Source organism: Engraulis encrasicolus, chromosome 14 (genome assembly GCF_034702125.1).
Source record: "Engraulis encrasicolus isolate BLACKSEA-1 chromosome 14, IST_EnEncr_1.0, whole genome shotgun sequence".
Classification (NCBI taxonomy): domain Eukaryota; kingdom Metazoa; phylum Chordata; class Actinopteri; order Clupeiformes; family Engraulidae; genus Engraulis; species Engraulis encrasicolus.
Window position 1 is genome coordinate 15,768,343 of NC_085870.1, and position 12,555 is coordinate 15,780,897.

General features: G+C 44.4%; 1 protein-coding gene across 1 annotated transcript; it reads left to right on the forward strand.

The window, feature by feature from the left end:
- Positions 1-3,046: 3,046 nt before the first annotated feature.
- LOC134463134 (protein shisa-8-like) lies at positions 3,047-11,763 on the forward strand. The gene is made up of 4 exons (XM_063216374.1): positions 3,047-3,150; positions 10,397-10,438; positions 10,907-11,120; positions 11,638-11,763. The coding sequence occupies exons 1-4, from the start codon at positions 3,069-3,071 to the stop codon at positions 11,747-11,749; spliced, it is 450 nt and encodes a 149-aa protein (XP_063072444.1). The 5' UTR covers positions 3,047-3,068; the 3' UTR covers positions 11,750-11,763.
- Positions 11,764-12,555: the final 792 nt, after the last annotated feature.

Genomic DNA, 12,555 nt, shown 5'->3' on the forward strand with positions numbered 1-12,555 from the left:
AACTTCAATGAGTGCAATAACTGGGCACTAGTGGACTGTACATCAGTGACTGTTGCCCCCTATCTCCTTCTGCTACAACACAGAGCATCATACAGCCCCGTCTACTCTACTGCTACCAATGTTTCTCTTCAATATCACCAGCAAGAACAGACCGAATAAAATCTCCAACTAAGCATCCAAGATGATACACCTCCCCACCCCCAGCCTCACTGATGCAAATGACAAAGCGATCACACACCTAACCCATACAGTAGAAAGTAGCCATGACCATCCTCTGAACTGATTCTTCACCTTTCTTTCAGCTGGTCGCAGATAACAAGCCTTAGACTTGGGGTGGGGAAAGCACATTACAAGAAAAGTTTTGTTCCCTCAGCCAATACTGCACTGAACTAGAATGGGCACTCAGTAGAGCGCAAACCTTCGCCTACGCCACTTATTTTTTTCTGGCCATCTTCAGAGTGTGGGGCATAACATTCTCCAAATTTTGGTGTTAGTTTCATTGAAATCGGACCGGAATATCGTAATATTACATTTTTGGCCCAGTCTTGACCTCTTATTCAATTCAGCATGCACACGTTGTTCTGGCATATAGTGCTTGGCAAAGAAAAAACTTTTTTGACCTTTTCGTGACCTTGACCTTTGACCCAATCACTCCCTAAAAGTAATCGATTGTTCCTTGGGTCATGACCAATCATCCCACTAAATTTCATAAAAATCGGCTCAATTTACTTTTTTGACCTTTTCGTGACCTTGACCTTGACCTTTGACCCAATCACTCCCAAAAATTAATCGATTGTTCCTTGGGTCATGACCAATCATCCCACTAAATTTCATAAAAATTGGCTTAATTTACGTTTTTGACCTTTTCGTGACCTTGACCTTTGACCTTTGACCCAATCACTCCCAAAAACTAATCGATTGTTCCTTGGGTCATGACCAATCATCCCACTACATTTCATAAAAATCGGCTCAGTTCTGTCTGAGTTATACGAAGTACAAACAAACATTTTGACCTTGACCTTTGACCTTTGACCCAATCACTCCCAAAAACTAATCGATTGTTCCTTGGGTCATGACCAATCATCCCACCAAATTTCATAAAAATCGGCTTAGTTCTGACTGAGTTATACGAAGTACAAACAAACAAACAAACAAACATATTCACAAATAAATAAATAATAAAACATAACCTTCGCCGACTTTGTCTTGGCGAAGGTAACAAACCCTAGTGACAACTAATCCCCACCCCATGATCGGGGACTGGGAGGGAAAATACTTGCTACATGATGTTCTAATCTGCATATGGTGACATTGAGGAATGTGGGGAAGGAATGAGTAAAATCTACTGCAGGGAAGGGGTACCTATCAGGGGTGGAGCACTGGTATTGGGACAGGGGGGGCGGGAGATGTGTCAGAGGCGTTGGGCCCACGAAATATCGTAGAATGGGGCCCCTACAAGATGTTTGGCAATCGAAAGCCACTGGCAGGCCCCCCACCCCCAAATGGTGAGGCCGGGGGTTCCTGGCCCCTATGCCCCCCCCCTCTGCTCCACCCCTCGTACCTACGTATGTCTCGAGGCCGTTTTATCTGGCCCCCGATATAATATGAATGTTATGCAGCTTCACATGAAATATGACATATTTTGAGAAGGTATCTTAGAAAATACATTTGCAATACAATTAAGTTATATTCGGGGGACATGCAGAAGGTGTTTTAAAGGTGGCTTTCAGAGTGAGAAGTCCGCACACTTCAACAGTCTTCTTCAGATTCTCTACAGACACAGTCTTGAGTGGTGGGGTGAGGTGAGGGGTGCCAGGCATGTTCTAATCACCACTCAAGACTTTGTTTGTAGAGAATCTGAAGAAGACTGTTGAGGTCGAAACGTTATCCTGCCATGAAAAAATAAAATACAACAAAAAGGATTCTAAGTGTGCGGACTTCTCACTCTGAAAGCTACAATTGCCCTTCGTCCTGCACCTTTCCCTGGGATGTGCACAATCCTCTCCTTCACCTGTTTTAAAGGTGGCTACCTTCAATATTTGGCCTAAAGTGCAGTGGGAAATTTTGGTTTGTGTCCATAGTACGGCCAGAGAGAGTAGAGAGAGAGAGGTTCCATTGGCCCATTGTTTCCGGGTTCTATTATTGCAAGGGGGAGGGGGGGAAATCCCCCTTTAGGCAGACCTAGGCAGACCTAAGGACTGTTCTATTCAATGCTAGGAGTATTATGACACGCCCCTTTAGGCAGACCGAAACCTGGTCATGTTAGGAGCCCATAGCAACCTATTACATTGGCATATCTCTATATACTTCTCTGGTACGGCCCTCCGAGGACTTTCACAACCCTCGGATGAATTTGAAGTGGCCCCTCAAATGAAAAAGGTTCCTCACCCCTGATCTACTGTATGTTTGATGTGGGGTAAGGTGGTGACAGCTGGGTAAATGAGGGGATGGTAAAGTCTGTTTGTGAAGAGGAGTAATGGGTAGGCTTATGTAGCCTACTACTGTGTTTGGATCTACATGTGTACATGTGAATTGTGTCTATGTAGGCCTACTTGTACATGAGGTGAATCATCTGATTAACGGTGGTCCAGATCTGTCTGGTGTGAAAACAAATAGGCGTAGACTATCCAATAGGCCTACAACAACACAGAGAATCTAATAGGTAGGCCTATATACCAAAGACCTACTTTCAATATTTTGGAATTTCGAAATCGATATGTAGCCTACCTGTCAAATAGCCTACTCATCCTAAATAGTTTTGCATAACAGCATTAGTCGCACGACAGCTGCAGTACCACCCTACCCACTTCACAGACCCTTGTCTCATCGGTAGATTGGCTACCACAGGGGGTGCGCGAGCATTACTGCAAGGGCTATGTGGGGAAATAACACAGCCCTGTCATCCTACAAAAAAAACTGTGATGATAATAATACCATAAGCCTATATTAATATAGGTCTATGAATAATACATTTACAGAGCATAGTCGTATCGGGGGTAGTCGGAGAGGGGATAGGGGAGAGGGGATTCTTATGGTAAGACTAAAAGGTATCGAATACGCAAGACGCTATGGGACAAACTCAAAACATGAGGTTGGTGGTTTGCGTTCTGGTGCTTTTATGGACTCTTCAATCAGTTTCAGCACGAGGAGGTAAGAATTACTTTGTCGTTTGTCCATTTGTTATTGGGATTCCAGTGACGAAGCCGTGGGCTACCTTCAGATTTTGATTTGGGCCACAACGTTTGCTTTAGGAAAATTCGCTTCTCCAATTTGGTAGGTGGGGCAGCGCAGGGTCTTTTCTCTGGTGGCGGTATCAGAGCCGTAGACAAGATTTTATCCACGGCTCTGCCGTATAGGCTACAAAATTAAGTTCGGGTAATAATATTATCATATCAGCTACAGTAATGTAACACGAATAGCCATCGCCTAAAGCGGTTCCCAACCGTTTTCCCCTGCGCTCCCCTTTGAACATTACAATTCAGTTGGCGCACCCGCGAGGCGAATATTTTGGTGTGCTGATGGCCACGCTGTATGGATTCACTCGGCATTCACCGCACATTATGCAGTCATTTTGGGGAATCCCCATATTTTTTCTGCCGTCATTGTTGCATGACAATATAAATGACACTTCCAATGGACCCTTCAAGCGCTTCAATTCACCATACAATTCAAAACTACTTATTGTTCATTGATGCTGTTTAAAGCACACAGTTTTGTTTATTTTAAAAACCATTAAATAGTGGGGGAAAATATTACCGGTATTCCTAAAATTGCCTTATCTCACCTTATTTTTGTCTGATTGTTATGCCAGTTCCATATTACTCGATGGTCATTTTCAAGTCAAAATGTTTGGTCATGGTCACTTTTTGCTTGAAAATTCTGTTAAGAATTACCAGGGCGTCACAGTAATTAACTGTAAAATCTCACAGGAAATTACTGTCAATTGTTTACAATTGTCCAGAGTAGGCTATGTGCAATATCTAGGTTTGTATATTATTACATTACATTACATTGCATTTGGCAGACGCTTTATAACCAAAGCGACTTTCAGAAGAGGACATAATCAAGCCAACATCACAAGCAAATACAAAGTGCACAGGAGATATACAGAACAACAAGTGCAATTACAAAGAGGGGTTAGTTTTTTTTTTTTTTTTTTTTTTTTTTTTTTTTTTAAAGAGGAAGTAATGAGAACACACACACACAAACACACACTCACAAACTAAACTAAACTAAACATAATGTCAGGATTCTGCCCTGGGGCAAGGCCAGTTCAATCATTAGTCTAGTAGATTCTCTCGAAAGAGGAATGTCTTTAGTTGTTTCTTGAAGGCTCTGCAAGAGAGGTGCTTAGTCTTGCTGCCTCTGGGAGACTGTTCCACCACTTGGGAACCACCACGGAGAACAATCTTGACTGGGAGTACCTAGAGCGACTGGATGGCAGAGCCAGACGGCTTGTGCTGGATGAGCGCAGATCTCTTCCAGTAACATAAGGCGTTAGTAGGTCCTTCAGATAAGCTGGGGCCGTTCCTGTGATGGTTTTGTAGGCAAGGGTCAGTGCCTTGTGCTTGATCCGGGCGGCGATCGGTAACCAGTGCAACTCAATAAATAGAGGAGTAACATGGGTCCTTTTGGGTTGATTGAAGATCAACCGTGCCGCCGCATTCTGGATCATCTGCAGAGGCTTTAGCGCACAAGCAGGTAGACCTGTCATGAGTGAGTTGCAGTAGTCAACGCGGGACAGGACCGTGGCCTGGACCAGTCGTTGTGTAGAATATTGTGTCAGCACAGGTCTGATATTCCGTACGTTGGACATCTGGATTCGACAGGTCCGGGTGACCGAGTTGATGTAGTTGGAGCATGACAGCTCATCATCAATCATGACGCCAAGGTTTTTGGCGACTTTGCTTGGGGTCACGATGGTGGAGCCTATCTTGAGGTTGATGTTGTGACTGAGCGGCTCTTTAGCTGGGATCACCAGGAGCTCTGTCTTGGCCAGGTTCAGCTGTAGGTGGTGGTCCTTCATCCATGTTGACAAGTCGGTGAGGCAGGCAGAGATGCGTTCCGAAACCGTGGTGTCCTCTGGACGGAACGACAGGTACATCTGGGTGTCATCAGCAATGGAGAACCCATGTGTTTGAATGACACGTCCCAGGGAGGATGTGTATATTGCAAACAGAAGGGGTCCCAGCACTGATCCTTGGGGTACGCCTGTGGAGAGGGGTGAGTCGTAGACAGCTTCCCTTGCCATGACACACAAAGGTGCGTCCAGAGAGGTAGGAGTTGAACCATGAGTGGACAACGCCTGTGATTCCCATGGCTGTGAGTATCCTCAGGAGGATCTTGTGGTTGACTGTGTCAAAGGCTGCAGATAGGTCTAGTAGTATGAGGACCGAGGATAGTCCTTCCGTTCTTGCAGTCCTTAGAGCTTCAGTCACTGAGAGTAACGCAGTTTCAGTTGAATGTCCACTTCTGAAACCAGATTGTTTTGGGTCAAGTAATCCGATCTGGTTTAGGAAGTTGGTGACTTGCTTTGCAACTGCCCTTTCTAGCGTCTTGGATAGGAAGGGAAGCAGTGAGACAGGTCTGTAGTTTTCGACATGAGCAGGGTTCAATGTAGGCTTCTTCAGTAGTGGTGTCACCCTTGCTTGTTTGAAGGCGGAGGGGACAGTGCCGGAGGAGAGTGAGGAGTTCATGATGGATGTGATTGCTGGGACCACTGTTTGGGCAATGTCTTGAAGAAGGTTCGTGGGCACTGGGTCTAGTAGGCAGGTAGTGACGGCTTCTTGTGATGAGTCTGGAAACGTCTTCTTCAGAGAGCAGAGTGAATTCATGAAGTGTTGCAGGAGTCGCCGTGTTTTCCAGGGGGGTGTCTTCTGGGCGGGAGGGTGGTTCACAGAATTGCTTGCTAATATTTGCCGTCTTTTTCCGTGAAGAAGGTGGCAAAGTTGTCCGGGTTAAGGTCTATGGGTGCAGGAGGGGGGGGAGGGTTGAGCAGTGACTTGAATGTAGAAAACAAACTTACGTGGTCTGTAGTGTTGCTGATCTTGTCGTTGTAGTAGGTCGTCTTGGCAGCTGTTACAGAGGCGGAGAAGGAGGCTAGTAGAGATCTAAGTTTTTCGAGGTCAGATGGGTTGCGGGTTTTGCGCCATTTCCTTTCTGCCGCTCTGAGGGTGGTACGTAGAGCTCGGATGGTCTCTGTCAGCCATGGTCGCGGTTTGTGAAGGTCTTGCAGGTTTAGTGACTAGTGGGCAGAGGTTGTCGAGGCAGGAGGTCAGTGTGGAGCTGAGCGAATCTGTAGCCAGTGTCAACATCGAGTGAGGAGAGCACAGTTGCTGAGGGCAAGGCATCTGCCACCACTGGATGCAAAGCTAGTGCGTGACAGGGTTGCGTAGATTCCGCCTATATGTGACCAAGGGAGGGGGGGTGAGTGTAGGGTCGGGTAGGGAGGTGGTGAAATGGAGGAAAAAGTGGTCTGAAACATGCATTGGTGTTACCTTGATGTTGTCCGCTTGGCAGTCCTTAGTCATGATCAGGTCGAGCTGGTTACCACTCTTGTGTGTCGGGGGGCAGCTGGCTAGTTGAATGTCCAAATGAGTTCATCAGGGCCTTGAAGTCTGTGGCGTACGGCTTCTCTAGATGTATGTTGAAGTCGCCGAGGACAAGTAGGGGGCCGCCTAGGTCCGTGATGGAGGAGATCAGCGTATCCAATTCGTCAATAAAGTCGCCCAGTGTTCCTGGGGGACGGTAGATCACAAGTACAGACACCTTGATTGGGGCTGTGACTTTGATTGCATGGTATTCCAGGCAGCTGTAGTTGTTGGCAGGCAGCAGGGGGGCATAGCTCCAATGCTTGTTTGATAAGGATCCCTGTTCCGCTCCTCTTTTCTTTAGCCGACTTGTGTGTGAAAATGAGTAGTTAGCTGAGAGTGCTGCTGGAGTGGCTGTGTTTTCAGGCTTCAACCAGGTTTCTGTTAGTGCCAACAGGTCAACAGAGAGACTACTAGCATAAGCAGAGATAAAGTCTGCTTTGTTGACAGCTGACTGGCAGTTCCAGAGACCAACAGTGAAGGAGGTGATTGAAGTTGTGTTCGGTTGTAGTGGCTGAAGGTTGGCCAGGTTTCTGCGTTGGTTGGAGGGTTTGAAAGGCCTGCGCCTTCTGCAGATTACTGGGATTCTCTGGAAACACATTGTCAATGTAGGTCAGCAGTGAGAAAAAAAAAAAAATGTGCCTTACGTGTCGTTGCTTCGGTGGAGTTGCATGTCTTGTCACTCGTCGGTCTTAGCACGAGGAGGGCTGCCGCTGCCCAGCTGCCGCTGGAAGCGCACTTACTTTCCTAATATGGGCGTATGTGCCACTCAATGAGCACTGCCCCCAGCAATTAGAAAAACAATACCTAGTTTCTGTGGGTGTGGCCCTGATAATTGCTCACCTGACGCCTTCCCAATACTACAGCTGACTTTACTAGAGCATGAACACAGATACACACAATTGACAATTTCTTTTACAGAACACAATTAGTAAAGATGTAGCAAAATACACTTACTGGCTGCAGTCACATGTACCCTTGCCTTGTCAAGTGAAGCAGGCTTGTCCGTATATGCCTTTGGATGACTCAGGTCCAAAACTGGAACGTTGGGTGTAACACACTAACAATGGTTGTCTGTTACCCTCTTTATATGTTTGTTTGTTCTTGTGGTCCTAAGTCTGTCTATTGTGGTAATTTGATGTTAATTGTGAATCACACTTTCTCATGTCCATTCTGAATTTCTCTCTTGAAGAGACAATAAAGGATAATCTAATAAAGGATAATCTAATTTTACTCTAATGTGCACAGTACACCACCACAGCATGGAAAGTGACAGTATTATTATAAAAATGACTACAAACATTATATGAAGCATACAAAAACAGTAATTATCATACACGTTATCTGTAAGCCATGTAGACTAAATTTGTACTTAACTCAAACTAGTTTCACCTAATAATTCTTTGTGAGAAAACACCAAAAGTTCTTTGACATTTTTTCCGTAAGGGCAGTCATGGAGAACGAGAACGTGGCATGGCAACATGGCAAGTGTACCTCAGAAGAATATGGGTGCGCGGGACGGTACCATTATCAGGGTACAGTAAAGAACTATGAACTGAGATTGAAATATAATTGTGATTACAGTAAAATAACTCGATATGATCACAGGAAATTGCTGTGAAATTAATGCAATTATTGGCCAGCAATTTCCACAGTACATTTTTACAGTGTACCAAATGATAGAAGGGAATTCGTGAAACAGACAACGCTGTGTCTGGGATTTCTGGCTCTATACACATGTCCGAGACCTTATCGTCTCTTGTCGCCTTGTGAGTAATCAGGTTATTCAAGTGTGGCATCAGGTCCATCTGAGTGTAGTAGGCCTACTCCCCTAAACACTGCGGCACGTTGGGATTTTATGACGTGTTTTACTGCTGCCATATCAAGTACAATCACAGAAGCTTGTTTGACTGATAGAGAGGGGCCAGTATCTGGAAATCCTGAATATCTTAATTTGATTTTGGTAATATGGACCTTTTTTTAAGCAAAAAGTGACCATGATCAGACCTTTGATAAGAAATTGTCAATAGTAACGTGGTATAAATAACAATTATTTTATTAAGTGATATGGGAAAAGCTGCGCCATCCAAAAAGTTCAGACCATAATCAGGACGGATACAAGCTTTTTTGGCAGGGACCACTTTCTATATTGTAGAAGATACTGATAATGGGGGGAGCTGCTAACTTGTATCCATTGATTTTTGGGGAGCTTTAGACCAGGGGAATTGAACTAAAACTCACTGAGGGCCAGTTTTTCAAATTCCTCCCAGTAAAGGTGCCGAACATGGAATCTGTAGTAGGCTATAACTGCTGCAGAATGGTGTCCGAGATTAGGATGTGAAACAAGTGGATGGCTTTCCAGACAGAACAGACATTCGCTTCTCTATTTCTCAGTAGCCTTGTGATGGTCTATTTATGACACTGTTTTAGGTAAGATTTCACTCTCATGTGAATGAATAGGAGATATCTCCCCAATCTGCAGTGTTAGTGATCGTAAATTATGCACGGCCACAGATAACACACATATTTCTTTTCATTTTTTCTGACCTGGAGTCTTGCCATCCAAGGGCCGCATCTGGCCCCAGGGCCGCCATTTGAATAAGCCTGCCTTTGACCCTTCCTCAACGCCCTGCCAAAAATCAGAAACGTGTCAAGAAGTACACAATTCTTACGAAAACTCACAAATTCCTTTCAGACTAGTAGCACTACTTGAGTATTGGCTCTTCATTTTGATAATTTTTCAATTTCACAACTAACTGAACCCCTTAGCGCAGAGGCTATGTTATAACCCTACTATCACCAAGATTGTAATGACTGTCTTAATCTGTTACTTAAGGCTCTCTGTAATGTCATAGCAATTTTGTTATGATGTAGCAAAGTATTTTCAGCAAGTGAATAGGCCCGCCGGCGACCCCATCTGCAGCAAGTTCACTTCGCTTCCATCTTTCACAAGAAGCATGTTCGTGATTCCATGCGATCATGATGTATTCTGAATGAATGTATTCTGAATGTGTGTGTACGGATTCTAGAGTAGTGTAACAAGAACAAGATTCTGTATTTTTTTGTATTTTATTCATATTGTGCTGTTTTTGTTTCTGATTTAAACATACAAAATTGTCATATCCAAATGCAGTGGCTGGGGATCACTGTCCGTAGGGCCTCAATTGCTAGCTGTAATGGGAGCTGGCAGCTGCCCAGGAAGCCCCTGCAGTACTGGGGTGCATTTATCGAAACCATAGTTGCTAACTACATTACTTTGTTGTTTGCAATGTAATTTCCCATTGGTGACTACCGAAGTTGCTAACAGGCTAACAACTACGCTTTCAAGAAATGCACCCCTGGGCGGTTGCCTACCTACTCCTCTGTACAAGATATTCTGATATTCACGATTCGATGCACATCACGATACACATGCCACGATGCGATAATATCACGATGCATTGCGACACATGTATTATTGCGATGCATTGCAATATTTACATTAATTAAATTTTTCATCTTTGCTAACATTTTACAGTAAAAATATAAATATATAAAATAAGTTGCAAAGGGCTAATAATGAAGCTTCAAATGAATAATGTTGATGATTTTAAGCTTGGGAGCACGATCACATCATGTCATGTGGTTGTTTTCTGGACTAAAGGGTAACAGAACTTTGAAAGGACACATCACAATACGGCGCCCTTGCATCACGATACAGTATCGTGACTGTGAATCACGGTTAATCATGATTCGATTCAATATCATCACAGCCCTACTCCTGCCTGCATAATATCCTAATCCACATACTTTTTACATTTTCCCAGGTAGAGGTGGTGGTCGTGGTCGTGGTCGTGGTGGTTATGTTGGTAAGTAACTGTATGTTCATGCTTGGATTTCACCATTATATAAAAGTAAAAAGCAACAACACCTTTACTTCTCTCCAAAAACATGATTGCGTAATAGCATCATAGGCGTGCACAGATAGGGACAAGGTGGTGCTTAAGCATCTGCCCCATTGCCCCACTGGACAAAAAATGCCCTTTTTGAAAGTTAATTTTTTTGTATTTGTTTTGTCACAGTGTGACATGATCACCCACGGTACAAATGCTTGACCATCACAAACGTGTCACAAAATGACCAAATACATCATATATAGCCTTCGTAGCCTAGTAAGGCAGCTGGAAGTTCCACATGCCCCCTTGGAGCACAAGCCCCTGAAAATGTCTGTGCACGCCACTGTATAGCAGTAGCCTCAGTGCACTTGAGTCTGATTTTCCAGTACTTCATATTTGTACAACACTGACTGTTCTGTTATGCTCTTTCTAACTTTACAGGTGCAAATTGTGAGACGTACTATATCAATGGCGAGTCTCAATGGCACAGCTGTGGGCGTCATGAGTTCTGCTGTGGTGACTGTGAACACCGATCCTGCTGTTCCGACTCATTAAAGGAATTAACTTTAGAAGAACAAAATCAGTGCTACAACAGTGAGGAAAATCACAAGAGGAAATTAGAAGAGGAAAGATCTTTGTTCGATGGGGTCGATTGGTAAATATTTAATCGTTACAGTGTTTTTTTTCTCACAAAGGAGACAACCTTTTTTAACCACACATAATAGCATCATCCAAACTGTTAATACTGTATCTGTTCGTTGCTGTCAGGACTTACACTAAACAATATACTGTACTACAGTAGGTACACATGTAGTCATTGTGTTATTAAAACAAATTTAGATCACCATTTTAACAGCCTTCAATGCAGTCAGCTGTGTACAATTATGAGTCATTGTGAAATGATGGACATGTTCATTCTGTGTGATAAAAATATATTTCTGGGGGCGCTGTGGCGCATCGCGCTAAGCCCCCCACATTTGGGCTTGCATGCCCATGGGGACCCCGGTTCCAGTCCGGCTGGGGTCATTTCCCGACCCTGCCCCATCTCTCTATCCCGTTTCCTGTCTCCTCTCATACTATCCCGTAACAATAAAGGCCAGAAAAGGCCCCAAAAAATACTTTAAAAAACACAAAAAAAATAATAATACTTTTCCCCTCTCTGTCCATGTAAGGAAAACTTCGTGGCAGATAATTTGTGGAATCATCGCAGGCATCATCATCTTAATGCTGCGCCTCTTCTGCTTGGCGAAGGTCACTGGCAGTTTTCCGGGGGATGGTAAGTAAGCAAGAAACCTGTAACCAAGGGGGGGCGCTGTGGCACAGCGCGCTAAGCCCCCACATTTGGGCTTGCATGCCCATGGGGACCCCGGTTCGAGTCCGGCCGGGGTCATTTCCCGGCCCTGCCCCATCTCTCTCTCTCCCAATCGTTTCCTGTCTACTCTCATACTGTCCTGTAATAATAAAAGCCAAAAAGCCCCAAAAATGAAACCTGCAACCAAGCCATACTTGGGGGGTCTGCGGGCATGCTCCCTCAGGGGAGAACATTTTGATTAACATTTTGATTAAAAAAAACTTTAAATGGTGAATTTGGGGGGTGCTCCACAGCATGCTAAGCCCCCCACATTTGGGCTTACATTGCCCACGTGCGGACGGGGTCATTTCCCGACCCTGCCCCATCTCTCTCTCCCTGCCATTTCCTATCTACTCTCACACTGTCTTATAACAAAAAAGGCCAAAAAGCACAAAAAAAGGAAAAAATAAATGGTGAATTCTGAGCTCTTGAGACAATCTTGCTGCCAGTACTCAGTCAGTCATTTTTCTACCTCGCTGCATTTCATATCGCATCCTTCCCCGCACCACTTTGCTAGGCAGACCTCGTCAGTGTTGTAAACTGTTAAGTGCATAACCTGTAGCTCTATTCACCTTGAAAACACAATAAAATCCAAATGTGTTTTGAGCATAATCATATCATAATCAAAAACTGGTGGGTCAGCCAGCCAATCAAAAAATTGATTTAGAGCCCTACCGTGTCCTAACAGTAAGGCACTAGGTTACTATGCCGGCGACCCAGGTTCGACTCTGGCCTGGGA